The 26,187-nt window shown below is 43.1% G+C and overlaps 1 protein-coding gene across 1 annotated transcript; it reads right to left on the reverse strand.

Moving 5' to 3' along the window:
* Positions 1–895: 895 nt before the first annotated feature.
* Positions 896–24,677, reverse strand: LOC109634484 (gap junction delta-2 protein). The gene is made up of 2 exons (XM_020094976.2): positions 23,590–24,677; positions 896–1,935 (listed from the first exon to the last, which is right to left on the reverse strand). Exons 1-2 carry the CDS (start codon positions 23,658–23,660, stop codon positions 1,086–1,088), a joined length of 921 nt encoding a protein of 306 aa, XP_019950535.1. The 5' UTR covers positions 23,661–24,677; the 3' UTR covers positions 896–1,085.
* Positions 24,678–26,187: the final 1,510 nt, after the last annotated feature.

Consider the following 26,187-nt stretch of genomic DNA (forward strand, 5'->3'; position numbering starts at 1 on the left):
CTTCTGGAGACACTGACGTTTACACGTTGTTTGTTCATTTGTTCGTTAGTTCCTCTCCAGAGTTTACGTAGCAGGAGTGCAGCGAGGGTCATTACTGTCATCCCGAGCCCCAGGGGACTATGTAGCTGCCAACCGTGGAGCAGGGAAAGTGAGAGATAGAGGAGAGGGAAGTGTTTATGGTACTCGCTCTTGTTTGTGTTAATATCATCTTTTGCCAAGAGACAAAACATAAACGTCGTCAGTCTTTTTCTCTTGGTTTTGGCTCGTGACAGTGTTCCAGCAGAGGTGAGGCTGACACTGATCAGAGGCAGCTCCGTCTGTCTTGGCTTCAATTTTACCTCCAGTCTTCAGCGAGGGGAGGAAGCAAAAAAAGAAAAGTTTCCTCTGCTCCCTCCCTCCCCCCTTCTTTCATATGTTTTCCCAGAGTGTGATGCCTCCCTCCTACTCTTTCTCACTCAATAATTTGCCTTCGAGTCTGTCATGGCTTTGACAGTTCTTCCGTTTACTCTTTTAATGATGTTGCCGCTTGTCCTCTCTGTCCCACCCCTTGTCCTGTCCTCCCTTTTTCACTGAGGCTGACACAGTCCAGAAGAAAAGCACCATGGGATGCATCAAACTGCCATTGTCCTCCAAAATCCCCAAAGAAACCTAAACAGCATCTCATCAGTCCTCATCTCTCTTCCCCTCTTCTTTCTCTTCTCTCAAGTCCTGCCCTCTCCAGCCTCTTGAGGATTTAATTCCTCCAATTAAAAGAAACGAGGGTCAGAGGAGAAGGTAATTAATTAAAAAAGACAAAAGTAGAAAATGGAATAGCTCCCCAGGAGACCAGAATCATATTCGTATGCAGAGAACTTTTTGTCCCCTCTTATGCTCATTTTCATTTTCTTCTTCTTCTACTCTCTCCAGACCTACAAAGTCGAAGAGTCAGAGGTTTGGTCTTCTCCCATTGTGTTTCATTCCATCATCACAGAGGAGAGGTCATCTTGTTTCGACCTCCACGCTGTCGTCATTAAATTAAAATCAAAATTAATTCATTCTCTCTCGTGCACATTCATCCACTCCTCCTCGTTTTCTTCTCTTCACGGTCACACATAGGCTGATTCGCTGGACTGTGTGCGACCCAGGTTGGGTGGCTGGGACAAATGGGCCATGTCCTTCTTCCTGATTTCACAGATAGACTTCCTGCGGGCCTGGACGCCCCTGATGGCCGCCTTGATCTTGCGCCAGCCCAGATGGTTGAGCTCAGCCAGGTTCAGCACAACGCAGATGCCACTCACCGCGAACATGAAGACCAAGAAAACTGTTTTCTCTGTGGGCCGGGACACGTAGCACTCCACCTCCTTGAGACATGGGTAACGGTCGCACTCGAAAATCCCAGGCACGCTGAAGCCATAGAGGAAATACTGGCCCGCCAAGAAGCCGATCTCCAGCGCGTTTCTGAACACCACCTGAATGATGTAAAAGCGGGAGATCCCCTCTTGCCGGCGAACCTTAGAGCTCTTCCCATGGGTCAGGCCCCGCGGAGCATTGGGAATCTCCTTCACCTCCAGGCAGTCAGGTTCTTCCTTCCCTCCTCCGCCATCACCACCATGCTGAACTAGAATTCCGTTAATGTTGCGAAGCTTTCGTGCCCCGTCCCTTCCTCCATAGTCCCTTTCCATTATGGGATAGAGGAAGGAATAGCGCCGGTCTTTCTGCTTGGCCGACTGATGGACAGAGTAGGTGATGAAGCAGAGGCTGGGTGTGCACACCAGTATGATCTGGAAGACCCAGTAGCGAATGTGGGAAATAGGAAAGGCTTTGTCGTAGCAGGCCTGGTTGCAGCCTGGCTGTAGAGTGTTACAGATGAACATTGTCTGCTCGTCCTCGTACACCGTCTCCCCCACAATGGCCACAATCAGGATACGGAAGATAACCACCACTGTCAGGAGGATCCTAGCAGAGGAAGACAGAGATATATGGGGTTAGTACAGTCAGAGACATACAATAATCTACTGCATTAGGAAGGATGTGATGTCCTGATGTCCTTCCCAGAAGAGGTTCTACAGATGTGCTGAATACGAAAGGAAAGTGAAAGGAAGAGGGAACGGATGAAAGATTTGCAATCATATTTCTGGTATAGTAACAGTTTCGACACAAAAGCAAAGAAACATCAATAAGCAGTGCTAGAAATATCTGTGTATAAATATACGCTGCACTATTTTTAAAATAGTGGCAGGTTGCAGTGAAATAAATATAACTCGGTAGAAATACTGGGATCTGTGGACTGGCTCGACACAAGAAAGTACATCTAACGTGCTTTCATGTGTAAATTTGTGCTCAACGGTGCTGAACTCCAAGGGAGCAGAGAGCTGTGGAATCCAAAATAACCGAAACTATAATTTCAAATGAACTTTATTGCTCCATTCAGTTTCATTTAACGTCCTCTGTCAGGATATTAAGTGCTTCATGAAACAGGAAGGTTGCTAGGCTGTTATGAGAAAGGAATCAAAGTAAAAATCCGTCTTTTGATTGAACTTATTGTCCCAGTACCACACAGGTAATGTGAACAGGGCGATGACAGTAACAACATACCAGGAGAGAGTAAACAGAAGGGAGGAAGCAGAAAACACTTCAGAGATCTAGGGGAGGGGCCAGTGCGACAGAGGCACCTGAAGTGCCCCTGTCCTGTCAGTAGTCTTATGTCATCTTCTAACAATACCAACAATAAAAATTTAATTTGTCAGGAACTTTTATTCAACAAGCTCTTTTGAAGTTCCCAATGTGTTTGAAGGAACAACTTTCCAAATATATTCAATGATGTGTGGCTTTAGAGCTAACAGTAACCTAGAAATGACTTATATGTGCACCTTACTGAATCAGGGATTGTATATGGACATATAATTGGCCTCTCTGTTTAAATTGTGGCCTCAACTGATACATCCAACTTCCGGCCATGAAATGTTTTTATGAGAAAGCATCAAATCTTTCAACAAACGGTCTTCTAATGAAAAGGGACAAAAAGCAGAGACTGTATGGTGGAGATGGACAGAAAGCAGACGTAGTGAATAAGCAGAGGGGAACTGGACATTACCACTTGCCTTCAAGACATAGTAGAGCAATATGACCAGGAAAGAAATTCAGGAGACATCCGGTAAAGGACACAAAGTGTGGATGGAAAAAAGTCAGAATTGAGGTTAAGAGGAGGGGTTTGAAATTGAAATCCCAGGGGGGAGCTTCAGAAAGGACTTTGAACTCCTTAATCAGAGAGAGAAGTTTAAGAGGCAGAGAAAACAGAGGGAAAGCTGTACTAATGATGGACCACCATTAAAGTCACTGTTCCTCCACAGAAGAGGTCTACTCCAGACTCCATCTATCAGCCTAAGTAAGCACTCCAAAAAGAAGGACAGTTGGCTCATGGCCTGTTTTAGGTGACTCAGTATGCAATGTGTGTGTACGTGTGTGTGTGGTTACAGGTATAAGGAGAATTGAGATGACATGCCTCCTCCTCGACTATTTTGAATCTCTTCTCCATCATTAGGCCCAGTTAACATGGCAACCTCTGTTTAGAAACACTTAAGTTGGAGCTGTGATTAATTTCCGCGCGCATTCAAACAACACAGAGTCACCTCTCAGTTTGTGTTTCGCTTATGAACAATACAAACGTGTCATCTGCTTTCAATGCCCTAGCAACAGGTGTGACTGAGGTTATAACCTTAGTTGCTGATTGGGAGCTATTTCTGTGTGGAGTGTGGAGAGAGAGAGAGAGAGAGACTTCTATTTGCTCTGTGGATGGGTGCATGTTATGTGCATCTATCCAAGCATATACTTACGCGGGCTGACTTGGCGTAAACTTAGTTTGACTGTGCGCTGCATAATGTTCGACACACACAGTAGATGGACTACAGGTCTCTGCCCCCCCCACTCTCTGTTCTGTTTCCTCTCTTGCAGACATCTCTCTCTTTGTTCTTTTCTTACTATATTCATCCCTCATTCATTTTTCAGATCTGAGAACAGGCAAGCACTTCAGATAGCAAGCTCTCTGCTTTTTCCTTCTCGTCTGTGCAAGCGTGTCGGCTGTCTCGTGCTGTAACCTGTGACTAAACTAAGTCTGAGACCAGGCTGCAGACTACAGACGGGCCCGGACATCGCTGTTAATCTGTTGATTGATTACTGCCACAAATATGAGGGAGCTCAAACTGAGTTCTGCATTAGATCAACACTCGCTAATCACTGCCATTTATATTAATGATAATCCCATAAATAATTGTAAGATAAATCACTGCCATTACTCCATGTGAATCCAGAGCGCGCGCCATTACTGTAGCCCATCAAAATGTGACCTCATTACATTTATCAGGGATTTATGACTTTTGTGTGCATACAAGTCAATAGATGGTGACATATAAAAACGGCTCGCAGGCAGCGCTGCTGGGCAGTACAGTATGAGGTGCAGTTCATTCCTGAGAAAAGGTCAATGTGCTGAACCCAGTCCATTTAAATTAAAGAGATAAAGCCCAGTTACAACAGATTCATTACTAGAGTCTTGAAGCAGACCAGTTTTACATGATGCTGTTAATTTTGAGAGGTATTTGGTTTGATAGTGACATTTTAATGTATCATGGTTCAGAACAGTGTAAAACACAGATAGATTTAGCATAGGTTTTTTTCTAAAGATGGTGTCAAGCTGCACAAAAACACAGGACACAGTGATAGTAATCACATCTTTGTTAAAAAAGGGTTCATGTTGTAGTTTTTGTTTTTATTTCTGCAGCATAATGACATTAATGGAGAGTCCAGAATTTGCTGGTAAAGCTATTTAGCGAGAGAAGCTAGAAACTTCAAACATCTCGTTTAGTCTCAGTCCCTCACTAACATGCACTTCTTCAAAGGACATTTGTCATACGTGTTCACAGCAGCCACCTCAAACCTCCTCTTAGTCACTTGTAACTCTCCCTCAGGGTGACTCTGAATTTATTAAATAACATCAGCAAGAGATGGTAGCTGTCACTTGAATTTACCTCAGGCCACTCCTCTGTATTTCATAGAAAGAGTTATATTTGTGTTGAGAATAGATTCATGAAATCAAACACAACAAGAAGTTCTGTATGTGTGGACACCATTGTATGATAATCATTATGGGGTTTGGTGGTGTGAATGGTATCGCGCAGTCGCTTTGCCAGTCTTGTGTGGTGCAGATGTGGAGTCGAAGGGCAGCGTTAATCCTTTCCAGAGACTGACAGCGTGCGGGTCACATGTACCTCTCATCAAAACAACAGGTCACCAGCGGCGACCTCCAAAATGAAACCTGAAAGACTTATTGCCAATCCGTCCACCTGGAATCAGTAGGGATGTGGAGTGATAGCGAACGAAGGATGGAGGGAGGACTGCAAAAAAAAAAAGAAAATGGTTTTGCCCTTGTAGTGACTCCATTAAGGAGCTTAGTAAGCAGAGAATTCACAATACCAGAGCGAGAGAGCATTGCGCTTAATGTCCGCACGTGTGCACGCAAACACATTTTACATGGCCACGCGTGCACAAATGCACGTTTGCACACATATCCATGCATCCCAGACAGTGAAAGGAGACTGAGTGAGTACAGAAAGAAGACATCAAATTGCTGTTTAAGATGAATTAGTTCCAGACAGGGATAAAAAGATTATGAAGTCACCAAAAAACCCCAGTGTGGCTGGGACATCTTCTCCTTAAATTAAAAGAGTAACCTGCCAGTGCTGGGACGGAGTGTGAGAGATGAAGGGGGGTAGTAAGGAAAACCAGCAATGAAGGAAAATCTCATCATAGAGAATGAATTATATAATAGCTTCCACACGCAAACCCACTGCTGTAATCTGCGGCTGGGCCAAGGGAGGATTCTTGCATTAGGTTTTTTTTTTTTTTTTTTTTTTTTGCTAATGCCATCGAATAGCTTTAGATTATCGTACCCCACGCATCCCCCACCTGTTTTTTCTCTTCCCTCTAGAGAATCTTTCTTTCCTTGCTTTTTTTCTTTCATTTGCACTCCTAGGGCTCTCTGGCCCTTCTTCCTCTTCTCTCTCTCTCTCTTAACCCCCCCCCCCCCCCCTGATACACACACACACAGATTGTGTCTGTACTTTTCTATGAAGAGCCTTGTTTCTCAGTCCCACAAGGCATTTAAACTACTCGCTGCTGACGAACACTACGGTGGAACTGGTTCACCCGGCAACTGCATTTCCTTTGTGTTTCTCCTAAACTGATTAGTGAATTGATTCAATTTTGACTTTTCATTTTGGCTAAAATGCCAACACAAATAATAATCATCAATTGCGAGCCTATGTTGTTTACTAATGCTTCAAAAACATACACATGGCAAACATATTAGCACATATCTCAACACACTCACACCTTCTGTTCCCAGCAGACAGTGTTTGTTTTTCCCTTTGACTAATATGTTGCCTGTGTTAGCACACAGGCGGTGGTGATTATGCAAAAACATTATCCCAGCACAATTCCAAAAACGCCTCTTCCCGTCCAACAATCATGTCCCACCCACCATTTGATTTCTCCTGCTCTTCCTCAGTATCTGACTGTGGATATTTTGCATTAAAATGGTGTTTTTCATATTCAAAGTTGTAATTATGGATGTGCAGTTAATGTTCTAAATCAAAAGGTGCACAGTAACATTAAAGAAATTATAATTTCCACAACTGACGTGAGAAATCCTCTCATCTAGTACCTCCATATGCATGTACTTTACAAATATGCACATGTATGCAGACACTCAGTATACACACATACACCCACACACACGCAAACAGCCAATACTGCTGCTGCCCCAGTGGTCTGCATTATTCAACTTCCAGAGAAATTAAAATCCCATGCATAATGAGGCTCTCTTTCAATGAAACCTTGAACGCTGTTTACATGGCATTTGGAGAAGATGAGTTGGAGTAGTGCTCAATAGGTAGAGCTGGAGTAGAGTTTAGGGGTTAGTAAGGCAAAGCATATGAAAACAGAGTTTAAAAAAAGCACCAAGTATAGACAGTATGTTGCTAGAGAGAGGGACAGTGTTTGATAAAGAGACGGAGTAGAAAAGCAAAAAATTCAGGCATTGTGAATGAAAGAAAGTGACAAAAGAGGAAATTAAACCGGGAAAAGACATAAGAGTGTGCAGACAATGAGGAGGAGGAGGCAGAGGACAGGAAATAATTGGCCAGGAATCGATAAGGAGCGCAAGTCTTGGAGAGATTGCAAGATGTGGTGATAAAAAGAAAAGGGGAGAAGAGAGGAAGAACATCTGTGGTTCCTTTACCCAGAAAATACAACCTCTTCCTCGCACCACCACCACTACCAACAAAAACCTTTTTTTTTCTCTCCCATCTCTCCTCCCTCCCTTCATTCTCCCCTCCGCTCAACTTCCCCCTGCTAGTTACCACGGCAACAGGCGAGGGGCAGAAAACGAAGGAAGAGAGAGAGAAAGTGAGAGAGAGGGGTGCCTACTGGAAGCTAAGTCAACTGAAGAACAGCATATTTCTGCTGAGGAGGCGAGCAGATTTGTTGTTGCACCAGTTAAGATCGTGGCTTAGTCGCCTCAGAGAGCTTGATGCTTAAAAAAATCCTGAACGAAAGTTCAGTGAAACAGCAAATTATGCCAAATAGGCAAACAATTTGACCCTGCTGTGCTGGAAGCTGCTTAGAAGATAATTCAGTGAAGAAAAGTAGAGCGTGAAGAAACGCAGGCTGAACTCGCAGAGAATAAAGGTTCTTTACCAAATGAGACACATAATCCTTTTCAAAATAGACATTCAGTATCTTGTGATTTTATTTCTGTTATGAGAAAACGTTCCTTTTTTTCCTGATTGGAATCATTAATGATTAAGTAGAAAAGGCAGCACCTTGGCTGACCTGCTAATCCCTCTCAGAGCGTCACCTCTAGCCTCCATCAATACCTGTTCCTGATTTTCTCTGCACCTCTCCCCTCACTGCTTTTTCCTGCTCATCCATCGCTGCTGGCGCTGCTCCGCTTCTACTCTCACATGCATCTCTAACCTGTATCTCTGTTTCCTTTACATCCCAGATCCAGTCTCTGAACTATTCACCAAACATCTCATGTCTTCTGTTTCACAGCCTCAGATGTGAATGTCACTCACTTAGCCTGATAATCACACCGAATTGGCATTTCACTTCAGGTCCAGGGGTCTGGAACCAGGTTAGCACACATAGCACGTGCAATTTCATCGAATCAGGAGTTCACCTCTTCTCACGGGTCAGCAGACCAAGGCATGCTAGCACAGCAGGATGAGCTGTGTGGAAAAGATGTGTGGAAGAACTAACATGGACTAATGTTAGCTCATCGCAACACAGTCGCTGTCAGGCTAAGATTTCCCAAAATGATTCTCAGACTGATTTTCTTATGATAGGGAAAAAGACTTTATGGGACTTTATCCACCTGGCCTCCAAATATAAAGTCTGTAGAAATCCAGGAGAAGTCGATGTGTGAACACAGCAGACACTGACGAAGATGAATAATATGTCACTTCCTGCTGCTCCACCTGTCACCTGAATAATGCGGAGGATTTGTTGATGTTGAGAACGCGTCTGAGCATGAGTGCAGGTAAACCCTGAAGCCAATTCTCTGGATTTTACCTGGAGGTCAAATCAAAATTATTTAAAAAACGCTTAATTAACACAACCAATCATTTCATTTGGTCCGACAATTGACTGGTGTACCTGTTTGTCACTTACCGACCTGCATGCACTTTGCTCTCAGTGTGCATGACTGGAGTCGGCAGCCTTAGAGACAAACACCACTGAAGCAGAGATGATAGCCAGAGTAGCTTTGAAAAGAGGGCTGATGGGATGTATTTCAAAGTGTAGCCTGCTCTCGCAAGCTTTTACAGGATTACCAACCCTAGCTTTAATGAATTTATGCTGTAGGCCCAAAGAAAATCTGAGAAACATTATGACTTCACAAGCAACTAAGCTATTGTGGCTCCTTTTGAACCCCTATGATTTTGCCCATATATCTATTTTTCAGCGTAACATTGCCTATTTCTACAAAGAATAATTTTTCACTTATATATAAGATGATATATATTGGACATATCACAGGATTTGAGCACCCTGGCAGATTCAAGAGGGTTAACAGTTTCTGAGCTCATCCAAATTTTAACAATGGAGTCAACAGATCTTAAATGATTATATGAATTGTTTTTGTCATGGTCATGTGCACCATTAAAGTCACAAAACTTTTATGCCTTGGTCATTTTCGCTTTTCATTTTTATTTTTCCCCTTCTTTCTCCCTTTTTGTTTAACGCTAGGGTTGGTTATCCTGGAAAAGCAAGCAATAGCAGGCTGCACCCTACCCCCTCCCACCGGCCCTCTCATCAAAGCTGCACGCCCAAAACACATCAACATATGATAACTGCGAGAAGCCAACATCGTCTCTCCGGCTGCAAAGTAACAACTTACCACCTCTATACTTTTATTGTAAAACAGCTAAATAAAAAATATATCAAGGGAGCAACTTACACATTACAAATTATATAGACATCTTTCTTAAAAGGAAAAAACAAAGTGATTTAATAGTGTGTTCTGTACAAGATGTTTTAGAATAAAGGACTTGATGGTGAATGTCTCTTGTACGTTTGAAAGTCTTCTGCACAATTTAAGTCATAAACTGTGGATGTTAGCAAGTGTTAGCGGCCGCCAGCAGATGTCAGGGACATAACCTCAGTTGTACGCCTTAGTGTCATCAAGTGTTTTGGCCGAACTTGAGGGTACGCTGAGGCTAAAGATAAATCTGACTGACTACTGGCATATGGTAGTACTATGGAAGCCATGTAGTTGTAGTAATGTTTTATCATCAGTGTTAGCAGAGCTTTGGGGAAAATCCCTCGTCAGTCCGTCTTTCTCTTTGTTTACATCAATCTTTATCCTGCTTCCCTTCTTACAGTTTCTTTCCTTTTTCTTTTGCTCCTGTTTGTGTTAAGGGCGTCAGTTGGTTAACTGAATACAACATTCAACATCTGACAGCTCTAATTCTGTATCGTCAAATACAGACGGACCCTTATCGCTCACTCTCTCTCTGTCGCTCTCTCTCTCTCTCACTATTGCTTTGCCAGGGTTTATCAATAGCTAGTAGTTCATAGCAGGTCACCATGCAGGCACCAGGCTCACACAAGAGCCATGACACACACACACACACACACACAGAAGGGACATTCCGGTGCTTGAGGCGAGTGACAGAAGGAGTGAGGGGGCTGCACTCCCCCCTGCTGACAGACCTTTATCCTGCATGGCCACCCATGTCCGAACAAACAAGTACACATTGACACACACGCACACACACACACACACACACACACACACACACACACACACACACACACACACAGACATTCACCACCACACTCCCATGCTAAGACCAATATAAGAGCTATATGCGGTGTAACCGAATATGGACTGAATTCTCTCAGCTCACACAAGATAAGGACACCTCTGTGCACATGTGCACACACACACACACACACACACACACACACACACACACACACACACACACATTTTAATCAGGGACACGCACACTCTCCCAGCTGTTGCGGGGCGTTACAAAGCCGATTGTGTCTGACATTGACGGGTGTTAGTTCCATCCTCTGGGGAGAAGATGAAAATGAATTTCTATCATAGCGAACAGTTCTAATGGTTTTATCATCGTCTGGTCTGGTTAAACTTTGATGTCCAATCAGGTGGCGTCAGAGCCTCAGCTCAGTTTGGGTCAGCCCAGATAAATCTGAGAAGTTTAGTACCAGTGGAGGAAAATTCAAGAAGTACTGTATTCAAAGCAAACTAAATTTACATGTACACTCTATAAACTCCACTTAAGTATAATTCAGATGTTGGAATTATATCTTACTTTAGTATTTCCTTTTTGTAACTTTACTCCACTGCATATCTGTGGATATCTGTATATCAATTATTACACTCCTACATATATTTAACAGTTATAGTTGGTGACAAGTTTTAAATGCAAGCTCAAGAACTATTTATTTTAGTCTGGCTTTCAATTGAATTGAATTTATTTGTTCATGTATTTACAGTTAAGCCTTTTATATGTTCATCTATTTTAGCATTTGTTTTTTTATCCTACTATTTTTAATCTAAATTTAGCTTACAGTGTTTCCTGAGTTGTGCAGGTGTGTGTGGGCGGCTGGGCTTGCTTGTGTTACTTCTACCTCCTTGTCTTGCTGACTGGTGGGTAAATACCCACAGACTGCTTCAGTTTTGTTTTGTATTTATATTTCTGTGTGTGTCTGTGTGTGTGTGTAATTGTAATTGATAGATTTATCTTACATTAAAAAGTACAACTGCAAACCTATATATTGATATTATTACCACCAAAGAGACATTCCCCTATAAACTTGCATGGTTTCCTCTTTCAAGACTTTAAGTGATAAAAAAACGATCTTATATTTCCTGAAAAAGTCCAAAGCCTCAGCATTTGCATTGATATTACTTTAATATGTTGTAAGTGTGCACATGAACAGATTTCATGTTCTTTATGCCCTGTATTACATTAGGTGCACTGTAGACACTGACAGTACTCTTATATAGTATGATATACTGTAGTCTCGGTGTGTAATCCTGCCTCTGTAATCTGCTAAAATGAAAATCTAATAATAGTATATTCTAATACTGTTCACTTATCCATCCATCTCTCTCTCTCTCTCTCTCGCTCTCTCTGTAAGCACACGCTTACAGACAAAGGAATTTAAATGGTGTGTTGATGAATGTGAACTGAAATTGAAAAATGTAGCTCATGACTCAAAGACACACATACAGAATGTGCATATGAACACACACACATGCAAATGTCCTATGTCATTTGGGATATGTACCATTTCATTATGTTCTATAATGAAATCCATTAGGAAGTCCATTTGTCTGTCCATTTGTTTTTTTTTCAAACAATCAGATTGATCCCAGGAGAAGGTTAAGAGTATTAGACGTTTCTACCAATGCACTGGTTCATAAGTGCACCATACACAAGGGTCTCCATGTCCATAATTACAGTGGCAGTTACCTTGGCAACAGATTAGGCAGTCAAGTAAGGGTTAAATAAAAGCCCAGGCATCAAAAATACTTTCTAAAATCTTCTCAGAGAGATGGAGGGAACAAAAGGAAGTGCCACGACTGGTCACCATGGCAACAGACCAACCAGTGAGAGCATTGGTTTTTCTGGGAGGTTGTAAGGTTGTGATGAAGGGGTGAGACAGAAGCGGGAGTGAAGAGGAAGAGACCGAATGCACGGGCGGGAAACAAGGGAGACAGAGAGAGACGCACAGGGAGGGAGAGAGACGATGGGTGTAATCCGGATTAAATCGGTGGGTTTTGGACAATCCTGACTCAGGACTGCTTCGCCTGTGCCAACATCCCACCCACTGCGTCTCTCCTGTGCCAAGCTCCAACCCAAATCAGCAGCTCTGGCACATGCAGGGGGGGGGGGGGGCGCTCCATGACACACAATCAGGCAGCACATAGCTGCACAGGGAACATCCCAGATACTGTCACTCCGTGAAAAACACTCTATACCTGTGGAAACCACTAAAGATTCACTTAGATTACATTTACACTCTGAAATCTTCCATAACATTCAAAACTACACTGACAGTAAACATCTCATTATATTCATTCACTTTTATTTCTCATATAATTGAGTTAATCAGTTAGAATGAACTTGTACTGTAAAGCTAAAGTTCATATCTGCTGTTTTTTTTAGGTCAATAACGAACATCATCATCCATAAACTATTGGTCATAAGAAGACCCCAGCATTGTGTTTTATTATGAATTCGACGTTGAATCTGTGAGAGTTATAATTTGTCATTTGTTCTTTTATGATTCGAATATTCTCTGTTTCAGGAATCGTCATCCAACAGCAGATGGTTCACTCCACAGAACTTTTAATCTCAACTTTTAGATCATTGACAAGAAGGCTATTTGTTTGTTTAATTTGTTTATTTCTTCTTAAATTGACTGCTGCAGCCAACGGGCTTCACAACCTGAAACTTTTCCTTTAAGGGCGAGATGTCTCTGTTTCTGTCTTTCGATTTCCTTCTGAAATTATCATTGTACAAATTTAGTACAAATATACAAATATAGTACAAATTGGATAAAGAAAGACGTTGACTCTGAGTTGCGCTGAATTGTGTTGTACATCTTCATTTGATTTAGGCAGATCTGACATTATCTAACAGCTCCAGCACGTAGACACATTGTGACCCTCTAACATTATGATCACAAATTGGCTCTAATCTAAAAAAAACAACCTAAAACCTAACTGCTCTGTTGGGATTCAAACAATGACCATCAGACCTTAAGTGGTACTATCTGATGCTCTGACTCTACTGTCCATCATCTGATTGGACGTGAATGCAGCCTCACCCTCCCAAGAAACGTCACAGTGTCACACTGTCAGGAAACAGCTTCTTCTAGTGAATCGCAGCCAAACTGCAGGAGTCCAGCTGCTGTCACTCTACAGGTTGTGAAGGCTAAATGTGTCTGTTTCACACCACGCCACAGCTCCGTCTACCAAGTTGCTTTTTTATAATTGGCCAAGGGAGCGATGTGATTGTAGGATATTGCCGAGAGTCAAACACGCTCCTTGCAGCTTGACTTCACTGCTTAATTGAAGAATCTGCAAAATGGGCTTGTGTGTGTGTGTGTGTGTGTGTGTGTGTTGTGAGGTCTGAAAGCATTGTCACATTCTGTCTGCTTGCTCATAAAATTAGCTGTGAAGTTGGGGACTGTGACACTTTTGGCAGGATCTGTGTGTGTGTGTGTTTTTGCCCCTGAGAAAGGAGTAAATATAGTAACCACGCTGCAAGTTGGCTTACGCACATGTTTGTCTATTTGGACGACCATCTGTTTATGTGTGTGAGTGCGCACACGTGTGAGGAGGCAGTGAATCAGATGTATTTTCTTCTACAGTGTGTTGGTCCTGGTGGAGATGGTGTTTTTTCAGCAAAGGTGTTTGACTGGTGCACGCTTGCCATTTTTTATTCATGTTGAGTCAATCACACTGTGCAGAAGCTGATACTGCCTCTGAGGAAGAGTTGTTGCACACACAAACACACACACACACTCCAATATGCTCAAAGAGATGAATGTACGAAGGCTGTCCGGGGAGCTGCTGTAGTGATCGACAGAGATTATTCAAAGCTTTGCAGCTGAATCATGAGATGGAGAGTATATGAGCTGTGTATCGTCAGGTGAAAGACATTTATTTAAAAAAATAAAATAAAATGTGTGGCTCTGAATCCAACACAAGGTTTTACAAAGTGAAGAATCCTAGAAGCAGCTTTCTGCTCTTGGCTACAATAAATGTAGGATTTCAGCTTTAATGTATACTTCTATGATTTACATTAACTTCCCACGGAGGACGTTATGTTTTCACCCTGTTGGTCAATTTTGGTGCAGATCCAGATCAGGGAGCAGATCCAGGATTTTTGTTTTACTTTGTTGAACATTTTTTAACAACCTTTTCAGTAATTTCTCAGTGTATAAGGTACAGATATTATGAATGTTTACATTTTAGAGTAGATCCATATAAAAATCTGGAGCTTATGAATTTAAATGTGGTTTCATAAGGGGATTGTTTGGCCTTAGGAGGTATACACTCTACTGAGTGACCTAGTTTTTTATAATTTTTGTATTGTTATTTCCCAGAAGTCATATACTTCTCTATCTCTAGCTCCCTTTTTTTTTGGTGGTGACTTGACAGTGTCCTCTTGTATGGCTTGCTGCCAGCTCCTCTTCCACCTCCCTAACGGTTTATGGCTGGTGCAGATGTTCAGCCAGGTGGACGATCTTGAAATCAAATAGCATCAATTAGTCAAAGCTGCAGATGCATGACTTAATATACTATTTAAAATATAGAATATTAGGCTAATCTCAAAATAAGCAAGGTCCTTCTTCTCTGTCATGAGGAACTGCAGCAGGTAGCCGTTGTTTAAGACGTCTCTGCTCTACTGTAGTTACAGTAATTTCTTAAGCCTTCACTTTTGACTGTATTAAAGTGCCTCATATACTTAATAATGATCTCTTCTGTGGCATCTGCAGTGAGGACTGGAGATCCCCCCTAGACGTACATGGAGCTGTATGTACAACAGTAACACAGTAAGCTCATTTGTTGGAGGAGATAAGTCAATAAAGAATGTTGTTCGTTCATTGTTTAGCCTTTTTCAGACATGAACTCCTGAAAATGTCTAGAAAACTGGGACTGGACAGTTTCTGGAGTTTGCCTCACACATCACCAATGCTGCAGGAGCTTGTCCAGGTCAGATGCGTTCACAACAGCAGGACACATCACGCTAAGACAGGACACATCACGCTAAGACAGGACACATCACGCTAAGACATTTTACCTGGGGAGGCTCAACCATACAAAGTATAAGTGCAAGCATCCTCCAGCTGGTGCTCACAGAGAGAAACTGTCAAACAAAGAGTAATAAAAAAGCAAATGATATGAGGGCACGATAGAGGTGATGTATTGTCAAGATATTGTTGTCATGGTAACAAACCCCACACGCAGAGCTTTTTCTGATGAGTGCTGGGATGAAGCTCTCCTCTGTACCCTGCCAGAGAAAATCGCTCTGTGGACACACTCCCTCAGTGGCTGTTACACTCTCACCTTGTTCATTAGAGGCTTAAGGGAAGTGTGAGGATGCAGCCGGTGATGGGAGCAGCGGTGGGTGGGGACGAGGAGAATAAATCAGTGGCAAAAGGAGCATTCTTTTCATCTTCAAAGAGTGAGATGGAGTGAGATAAAGTGTGGAGGCAGAGTGAAAGAGGGAGAGAAGCATGGAGCTGTGCAGAGGAGCGGGCTGTTATCAGAGCATCAGCAGACAAACAACCACACAGCTCAGTCAAACTAAAATGTTGACATTAAGATTCCAGCAACGCTGTTAGTCATATGTAATAAAAGCAGATTGTATAAATAAGACGATGAGCTGCAGCCACGGACTCACACGAATAGACCCAACGGAGCAAACTTCAAAAGAAGCAGCGTTGCTTTGTTCCCAACAAAGATCAAAGTTGGCTATTTGTTTTAATTACCGCTCATTTTTTATGTAGTTTTGTGATGATCCAAAGAAACACATCGAAACAGTAACACTAAAGTTATAATCCTAGATTTTAATGAAGGTAGACCCCATTTTTACCCAATGGCAAATTTCTTTTATTTACATCACATTTAGTATATAGGCCAGTATGGCGGTGCAGTGGTTAACATTATCAAGAAGGTTTGAATCCCAGTTTGGCTGTGGACGTTCTGTGCAGGTTTCCCCTGAATGTTTGTTGTGAGTGTGAATCTCTAAACGGGCTGGTGACCTGTTCAGGGTGCACACCGCCTCTCGCCCAATGTCTGGCTCCAGCCCCTCCACGACTCTTACAGGATAAGCAATACAGGTAATAGATGGACTAGATTATGGAATTAGTAGGTTTTCTTGTGAGAGTCCACAATTCGGTGTGTTATAAATAACATTATCACTGCTGTTTATGTTTACCCTCACTTATTCATGCACCCTTTAATTTACAGTGCATTCATGTGGCATCGTAAAAATCTAAAAACTAGTGGAATAAGACCTCCTCAGGAGCATGGGAATGCAATGTTAGTCATTTCAATTCAAACTACCATTGTTTCACAGTTGACAGTGAGTCTAACAGAAGAAGTGTAATGAGGAAAGAGTCTAGTGTGGGTGAAGATGGGTATATTACTGTCCTCGCCATGTTTAATCTCAATTAAAGATTTGTTCAAAGTGAAACTGTATTAACACCAGCTCAAAGTGAGTGGAGAACATTAACCCAGTTAATAAAGATAGTATTTCATATGTTTTTATAATACTTCATTAACATTTCCATATATGCACTTGTGTAATGTACCAGCTGACAACCAACATATTTACTCACAACTGTCAGCGTGGTGTGAAAGTGCTCCTGCAGAGACGTATTAAAACCAGCCTGCAGATAAATAATTCATTCAATCACTGCTATCATCGTGTGGTAATGCAGATGAGGGCAGGGGCTGCTTTTCTTCGCATTGACGTGTTCAACTATTGATTTTCTGACAACATGGCATAGAACTTGGCAGGTGAAATTTCTCAGTCCTTGAACGTCAGACCTGACCTGAGGTCCCTGAAGGCACCAGCAGGGAACTTGCTTTTAAAGCAAAAAAAAAAAAGTTAAGTAACAGAATAATCACTGGTGGATTCACAGTTTAATGCAAGGTTTAGCTTTCAGCAAGATGAAACTAATGACTGCCTGGAAGCGTGAAAAAACTCATTAATAGCTCTAAAAAGCTGTGGAATAACAAGCACTAATTAAAGTAAAATAAAGCCAATGTCCTGACATTCTGTGCAAGGAAGAACATTTTGCTTCCAGCACCCGATCGCCCTTATGACTTGTCTAACACTCTAAGACTGCTAACTTTATCAAAATGTGGAGACTGTTCCTTGAATATGTGCATGCATCTATTCTGTCGTAAAAGCAGGTGAGATGCTGAGGGCCAAGTTTTTGTTGTGATAATGTGATAACTTGTCATTCATTAATGTTTTTCACATTTTAAAACATCAATATGTTATTTAAAAAAAGAAGTTTGATAAAACCTACGTGGGATTTCAACCATTCCAGTGAATGCACAAGATTTTTTTTTTCACACGGTGGCACTCGTGTGTGTGTGTGTGTGTGTGTGTGTGTGTGTGTGTGTGTGCGTGTGTGTGATGTCCAGGTTAAACAAACCCCCCAGTATCATCCTAACACTGAGGCGAGGTGCTAACACTAAACCTATAAGCCTCGCTGAGTCACCCTGCTAGAGGCAGCTTCTCTCTGAGACCCTGCAAGGTGAAATCTGACCGACCTCCGACCCCTTGGCCTGCTCTAATCCATTCATCTCTCTCTCTTTCTCTTTCTTTTCTCTATGACATTTGTGTTAGATAAAATAAGATTTTCAAGAAATTGTGTTTGGCCCTTGATAGGAAAACAGGTTCCCCACCCCTGATGCAGATTCTAAAATTAACATAAGATTGACCATAGCACTAAGTTTAATAATGAGGATTGAGGTTTATCTTATAATATGTCTGAAGAGCAAGCACACACATACACACACACACACACACACACACACACACACACACACACACACACACACACACACACACACACACTTGCAACAAGAGCTTAATCGAATACGCCATCGGCATGTAAACACCACGTCAACCCTGACCTTAGCATATGTGGACTGAGAGGATGAAGAGAGGGAGAATAAGCAGCTGAGACACAAAGAGGATGGGGGGCAGAGAGTGTGAGGTGTAATTATGTGATGCTCGCTCGCTCGCTCTAACCACAGCTACAACTCTGCGTCCCCAGCAAGTCCCCGTGGAGGCTGGTTGTAGCACTCAAGTCATAAAAGGCTGCGAGAAAGGCAGCTACAGAGCAGCCCTTATTTCCTGCTCCCGGGGCTCATTTGTATCTCCAGCAGCACAGCTGTGGCGGATCAATCCCACTATCAGTGCTGACATAAATGTTAAAACGCACCTCTGAGGCATCTTCAATATAAACCTATCTTTGACAGTTCCATTATTTCGCCACAGATGGTGTATGTAGAGGTTTTATCCGCAGGTGGATGCTGTATATTTGTTATAAAAAAAAAGTCTGAGATTACATTTCATCGACCTCCCACTGGTGATTCATAATCTCCCTATGGAACACGTGAGGGCATTTTTATAACCAGCCTCTTATGGCAGCACGGAGAAGGCACTGACATTACAGCCGACAGCATCCCGGAGGTCATTATATATGGAAGGAGCAAGTGTGAAAGCAGAGACAGGGTGGGACGAGTGAATAGATGTTGCAGATCGCACTTGGCCTTCTGTGTCTCTCAACAATCTCTCAGGGGAATCTGTCACGAGTGAGGAGACATCATGGCTCCTTTCTCGCTTCCTTACTTTCCTTTCTCTTTCATGCAATATGGCAAACATTTGCTGGATAAACCTCTAACGCAATGCAAACAAAATCATCTCTCACCTCCATGGGGAACGCTCTGCACAGGGGTTTGCTCAAAAAAAGCACAATGAGCTTAAGGTCATGTGACGACAGAGCTGTGACCTGTCAACAAACACAGGCGCACTGAGTCACATGTTAACACTGCTCACTAATAGATATTGGTTTTGGCTTTGTGTACTGCACTGTAGCGCTCTGAAAGAGTGTATTGCTCACACACACACAAACACACACACACCTATTCTTTCCTAGTTGGATGAGCTGAGCTCCTGAGTGACAACACTCATTTGACGCCGGGGCCCCATGCTGAGGAGTCATGCTAAGCGACCTGGCCTATGTTAAGAATGACTTGTAGAGCTTCCATAGCAGCACACAGAGACACGCTCCTGATCGCCTCGTGTAAAGTGAACACGTGCAGAGCCACGCTGAGATACGAGCAAACCTTAAACCTTCTCATGTTCTTCAGGGAGGCTACTGACTGCTCCAAATAAGCTGCTGCTGCTGCTGCTGTTGCAAGGACAGTGTATAAGCTACAAGGCTTAAAAGGCTTAGTATGGTTCATACAAAGTGCTTGTCTGATAATGTAAGTGCATTTGAAACCTGCTCCCATTGGTGGAATTGGAAATGGCTGTATCCAACAAATGACCCAAATTACCTAATAAGGGTCTCTGCAGTTTCTCCTGAAATTCACAGCAACTGACTGTTTCTAACACACAACTGAATAAAAGAAGATGAAATCAAATATCTCAGCATGAAAAGCTTAAGGAGCCAAAATGTCAACTTGGAAAGACAGTGGGATTTGAGAACTTTTAGTGAAAAGGGCGGACATTTTCCGGAGCCTGTGTCTGAAAACGGGTCATGAATGAAGTTATAATATTGTTTTTTGTGTGTTTTCATACAAAAGCATTTCATAATTTACTTTTAGAAGAAGAGTGGCTTCAAGAAAGAAGACTTAACTTTTGACTGCTTGTAAAGAGCCACTCAAGCTTTTATCTTAAGTCTTGGTGTCTTCAAGGTGTTTAGCCACTGTTTCTCTCATTGAGAAAGAGTAAATATTAGCCCTTATAATTACCATCAAGGTTTATTTTAATGGGCAAAAAAGTCAATGAGGTACTTACAGCTTTAATCAGGCACTTAATATTCCAGTCGCTATGACCAATGAGCCTATTTGTACTGCAAGTAGACAGCTCTAAAGACTGTTTCATTAAGTGCCCCGTCTTCTATCAAGACTTCCTATTCCCTTATTGGAGATCAATATCAAGGTGGCAGGAGGACGGACTTGCATGTTTAGCAATCCCACTCTGACCAATGGCAGCTCGGACATGGGACTGTAGCCTGTGGGAGTGGGAGCACAGAGGCAGCATGAATGATGTTTTGACAATAGATAGGTAGACAGTGTTTCATCAGAGTTTACACACAAAGACTGCGTGTACCAACAGGCACCGAGATACCCACAGTGCATCAGATGGTCCCGGGGAAATCGATTTACACCTGGACCACTGCCCGTAATGGCAGGAATGAATCACAGGCAGCAGGTGAATACACACACACACACACACACACACACACACACACACTAGAGAGGACCAAAACCCCTCCAAGCACGTGATATGCGCACCAAGCACACACAAAGTCTACACACAGTCTGATTACTTATGCACATGCACACACACACACATTCACTCACACGCACAATCCGTGACCGTAGACGGGAATCTCTAGGGACGGCTGTAATCCTACACAAACAATGAGTGTTATATTCCCCCTAATGTGTGTGTGACTCATGTATGACAAATTGACTCAGGCCTGCAGGCTGTTGTCATGGTGGGCTCATGAGAGCACACACGTTGGCACAAGCCTTAGGAACAGCAACCTGTCCAACGCTTCCTCCCACGGCACCTGCGCTGACCAATGGGATGAGTAAAATGGCAGCAGAGGGACCAATAGGTTTTAGGATTGAGGGAGCATTAGCGTGCGTTTATAGAATTTCACGTCAGCTGTGATGGCCCAGATTAGATGGTTTTGAGCTGTGGAAAAGCCAGATGTAGAGAAGGCACTTAACTGTGGAACGTACAGACTGTCACACAGAAACTAAAGCTATAAATGACTGACCGACTCTTCCCGGCTAACAAAATTTCAGACAGAAATAAATACTGTGAATAATATCCTCCTGATACTAAGCAATCTTTTCTCATTGGACAAGCTAGAAAAATGTCCTCTTAGTCAATGAATCAAGCAGAAATATTCTGATTGACAACAAATAGACCCGGGCACAGGGATATGTTGTGAAGGGATTATTATGGGAACCATAAAATATGTTTTCTTTTTAGGATTTGTAAAATCTGATGATCAACCAAGATGTCACTTGAAAAGTCGATCAATCTGTTTGATTTACGGCTGTGAAGGTCTAAACTACCAACTCAAGAGTAACACTCTTGCAGCAGTAGTTGAACACATCACTCAGATTTGCACAGATCATTAACATGTGATAATACAACAAGAATAAAAACCTTGAACACCATCCTATAGCAGTTCTGTGAGGCTAAGCTTGATGCTAACAATAACATGCTAAGCATGTCAATGCTAATATGCTGAGATTTAGCTGTGTTTCTTATAATCACTGTTGTAGTTAATCTTGTTAGCATGGTAATGAATGCTAATTACCAAGAATCTCACAACAGCTGAGGCTTAAGATCATTTTTACCTCCTCCCAGGATATTTTTCACCTGTGTCTGTTGGTTGATATTCTGCAAACATCGATATAATATCGTTAAAATGTTTCACGCAATCAGGTATTTGAACCTTTGTTAGTTATTTGTTCTGTAGCTGCAGCTCCATCATCATTACTTCAACATTCAAGCCATTTGACAGTGATTATTCTGGAGCAGACCGCTCCTCCTCGCTGAAGAGAGACAGCTGAAATAATCATGATCTCTGAACTTCCCATACACATAAAAAAAAATGCATCCTGTTAAAAAAGCTCAACCTCCGTCTTCTCGTAAAAATATATTGTTTACAGTTCTACCGCTCTAAACATGTCACACATGGCTTTTTGCCGCCAGGAGTCCTGGTTGCCCTGCTTAGGTCATGACATGCAGCACCATCTCGTGACGAGACAGTCCTCTTGGCTTCCTACCAACACCCTGCAGACTGAGGCCATGTGTCTGCTCGCTTGTCTGTGAATAACCGCTCCTCGCTGCCTTCGCCTTCACAGTCTTCATTAGTCTTTCTCCTGCATCTGCTTCCTGTCATCTACATCTCACAGAATTGATTCTGCTGCTCTCCCCTCGACATTGCAACCAAACTATTCGTTGTTTATTCTCTGCTGCTCTCGCTGAGACCCTGCAGCGAATATGACTAGTGTAGCTGATGAGCGGCACTGCACTTCCAGTTGCTCATGAATGAGGGGAAGTAAATGCGGACCAATCATTCATCACAATGCCAAAGGAAACAACTCTAACAGACCATTCAACCAACAGACCGTTCTCAGAACGAGGCTCCAAATCACTTTCATTTTCTTGGCTCAACAAAATTCACCCTCTGAGCTTCATCAGCAGAAGAAGACTCATTCTCTGCCAAAACAGACAATAATTCTACACATCATTTACTTCATAAACTGGCTGACATTTTTTAACTCAATAATTAAAGAGTGTTTCTATCCAAAGTAAGTCAGGCGCTTCAGGGGGTTGGTTTAAACTGACAATTCTCTAATGAGCCCACACTGAACCTGTGGTTTTCAATGATGTCCCAAGAAAAGCCAGCCTCAGAAATATGTCCTTTACTAGATGTACAATCATGTTTAATACTGTCTGCAGAGCTGATGTGCCTCAGTGGTAAAATCGCTCATGAATAATTGCTCCTTTTGCGGTCGACGCGAATGAGTTATTCAAACTAGACTACAAGTCCTCTCGGCATGCAGAAGAATGCATAAATCATAATTGTGGTGACCTTGCGCTGGTGACTAGTTTTTTAGGTTGTGAGATGACTTCATACTTGACGGAGTAAGAAAGAGGAAGACAAGGGAGGAATGGAAGGGGGAGGGAATTGTGGGGAAGCTCAAATGAGGCACGTTCGTGCAATGTGATGCTCCTCTGAGCCAGAGTTGACAATGAAGCGGGAGGAAAACAGAGGGAGAATAAAGATATCGGCATGGAGAGGCAGGGAAGGAAACTGTGAATGGAGCCTGTGGACGTCTAAGGTGAGATGTCCTCACACTGCTCTGATGTCCAAAGCCTCTCTGTGGGCTTACAGAGTCCCTCCTAGTTCCTAACCCTCCCATTATGTCACTCAGAGGGATTAAAGAAGCTAAGCTAAAGCCCCCCGTACCCTGCCATCAGCCACTTTGGACCAGGAATCACTGACTGGAAGCAAGGAAGGATTCACATTCTGCATGCATGTTTCACAGGGATTGGTACTCTATTGTTGTAAATACTGCAGATGTACAGTGAGAACAAGCTCGGATGAAGAAACACACAAATCATAGAACCAATGGTTCCAATTTTAATCCAAACACTCAAACATCCCGCCTATGCCAGCATCGCTCTGAAGACCTCAGTCAGTCGCACAAGAGCTCACCTTCCGATCATAGTCGAGTGCTGCTGCACTGCAGCCTCCAGGAGGCGCTCTAGGATGGTCCACTCTCCCATGGCTGGAGTTAGGAGGCATCCACTGGGTACAGGAAATCAGGGCTGAGCCCACTTCTGATGGGCTGTCCAGTCAGCAGGAGCACCACTGATGGTCTCCTCGTCCCGTCTTCAGTCTTCAAGTCCACTTGTTGCGTCGAGATGAGGTAGGGAGTGGTTTCAGGTGGCTGGTTTGGTGTTAGAGAAGAGCCGAACAAGAAGCTAGAAGAAATTCAGTGACACTTCATTGTGAGTGCCCTGTCTTCTTCACGCACGCACTCACAACCTTAACTGCACCTGAGATGGTTGGACCGAGGCTTTGAGGTGCTCGTTGCACACATGGACACTGTGCGTCTGTGTGTGTGCTCCTGCTCAAATGAGTGTGTCTTCCCACTTTCCTCCTTGTTTCCCTGCTGGGTGCACCTGACCCTGTTTACCTCCCAAACAGCTGGACGGTCATATGTTCACACACCGACACACACACACTCAAACGCACACACACATCTGGTGTAGAAGGACTATCTACTGCTGAGTTTCATGAAGCAGTCGTAGTTTGTGCAGATGTCCATCACTCGCACAGTAACACTCTGCCCTCACACGCTGGTTCTTTGACAGCATCTTGTAGTAACTGTGGCCGGGCGCAGGTCCGTGCTCTCATGTGAGCCTGAGCAACCAGGCATCTCTGCTGGCTTTCCACTCCTCCATCCCCTTCATTCCTTCCTCTCTCTCTCCTCTTTCTCTGTCCTCTCCTCCAGCTATTTTTTCAAGGGTTCCCTTCTCCTCCGCTCTTCTGTTCCTCTCCTCTCCCTCTCTGGTTTGGTTCAGGCAACACTGGAGAGAAGCATCACACCTCCTCCTCCTCCACCATCTCCTTCCCTCTGCTCAAAACCGTGCAAGAGTCGCTGGTTGCCTCCTCGTCCTCACTGCCTTTCTCTCTCTCGCTGTCTTTCTCTCAGCGTTTCCGAGAGGCAGCTCTCCCTTCTTCTCTTCCCTTCATCTTGTTTTTTCCTTCCCACTTGGCTTCTCTCTCTCTCTCTGTTTGCACCCTCCACCTGCCTCCGTCTCTCTCTGAGCCAGTAGGCAGCAAGACCAAGCGTGTGTCTAGGGGATTAGAGAGAGGAATCATTTCTCTGCTCCTCCCCCCTCTCGCTCCCTCTCACTCACTCACTATCACTGTGTTTATCCCCTCTCCCTCCTCCTCCTCCTTCTCCTCTTCATCTCTCGCTGCTCCACCACCAACAGCACGACCACACAAACCCGTTTTCCAGTCCTCCATCACATCAAACATAGCTTGAGATTTTGTCTTGCCATCTATGTTTTCATTATCTTGATGCCTTGTGTGCAGGAATACCTCCTGTAACTGCAGGGATGATCTGTGCTGTTTACACACACGGAGACAGAGACCAGAGACACGGGAGGCAGTGCCATGCTGAGGCTATGTAAGGATACTGAGCAGAGGAAGAGTGTGACAGAGTGAGAATGTGATGGAATCAGTGTGTGTGTGTGTGTGTTTGTTTGCGTGTGTGTAATGGAAATGGAATTAGCGACATCAGGATTTAAAGTAATTTACTCAGAGGATGCTCTCTCTCTCTCTCTCTCTCTCACACACACACACACACACACACACACACACACACACACACACACACACAGAAGTTAAAATATACAGTGTGATGAGTGTTTAGCACTGATTCAGCTATGCAAATTTCAGACTGTTGTAGTCCGACAATAATGTGATCACAAAGATATTGAGTGTACAACAATATTCAAGAGTAAGAAACCAACTCATACTCAACAGTTGAACAGATGGAATCAGCAGGCATCTGAAGTTTTCACTAGGAAGCCGACTTGACGGGCTATAATTCAAATTTTTAACATTGTAAATTGACAATTATCGGCCCACGCTGCAGTTCCCTGAGCTCCACCGAGCTGGTAAGCACCTTTCAGCTTATTGTTATGGTTTTACAGCCCACAACTCTCTCTCGCTTTGTCATTTTCAGCCACAACTAAGACTGCTAAGACCCAATAGTCCCCTTAAATTCAATTAAGATGCACCAAGATGCACAAACCCTTAGAAATCAGTTCCCCATATGTGCCTGATCTTTTTTTAAAATCAAGATCCATTAATTATTACATTCAGAAAACAATGAAAAAAAAGTGAAAAAAAATCTGGATCTGCCCTCTGATCTGGATCCACACCAAAATTTTATGGGTTCTTCCGAGACCCCTACCACATCATTCCATTAAGTTTCATGGGACTCCACTAATTTGATTTTGTGTAAACCTGCTCATAAACAAACATAAACAAACAAACCTACAAACCTACAAACCTACAAACCTCCTTGGTGAAGGTAACATGGTGATCTGATCACAAGTTGACTGCTCTGAGTCTGTGTGTGTTCACACCTGGCATTAACATGTGGGCCCCCATTGTGTCTCCTAATCAGATCTCACTTCCACACCCTATATGCAAATAAACACATACATCATTTCCACTCGCAAAGATGTCATGCAACAAGGAGAGAGAGAAGAAACCAAAATAACTCAAGGC

The sequence above is a fragment of the Paralichthys olivaceus genome, chromosome 11 (genome assembly GCF_024713975.1).
Source record: "Paralichthys olivaceus isolate ysfri-2021 chromosome 11, ASM2471397v2, whole genome shotgun sequence".
NCBI lineage: Eukaryota > Metazoa > Chordata > Actinopteri > Pleuronectiformes > Paralichthyidae > Paralichthys > Paralichthys olivaceus.

What these genes read in the sequence shown, in the direction of transcription:
- LOC109634484 (XM_020094976.2), bottom strand. Translation starts at nt 23,660, where the DNA reads ATGGGAGAGTGGACCATCCTAGAGCGCCTCCTGGAGGCTGCAGTGCAG. An exon ending in CACTCGACTATGATCGGAAG is followed by an intron (nt 1,936 to 23,589) that starts GTGAGCTCTTGT and finishes TTCCTCTGCTAG; the next exon opens with GATCCTCCTGACAGTGGTGG.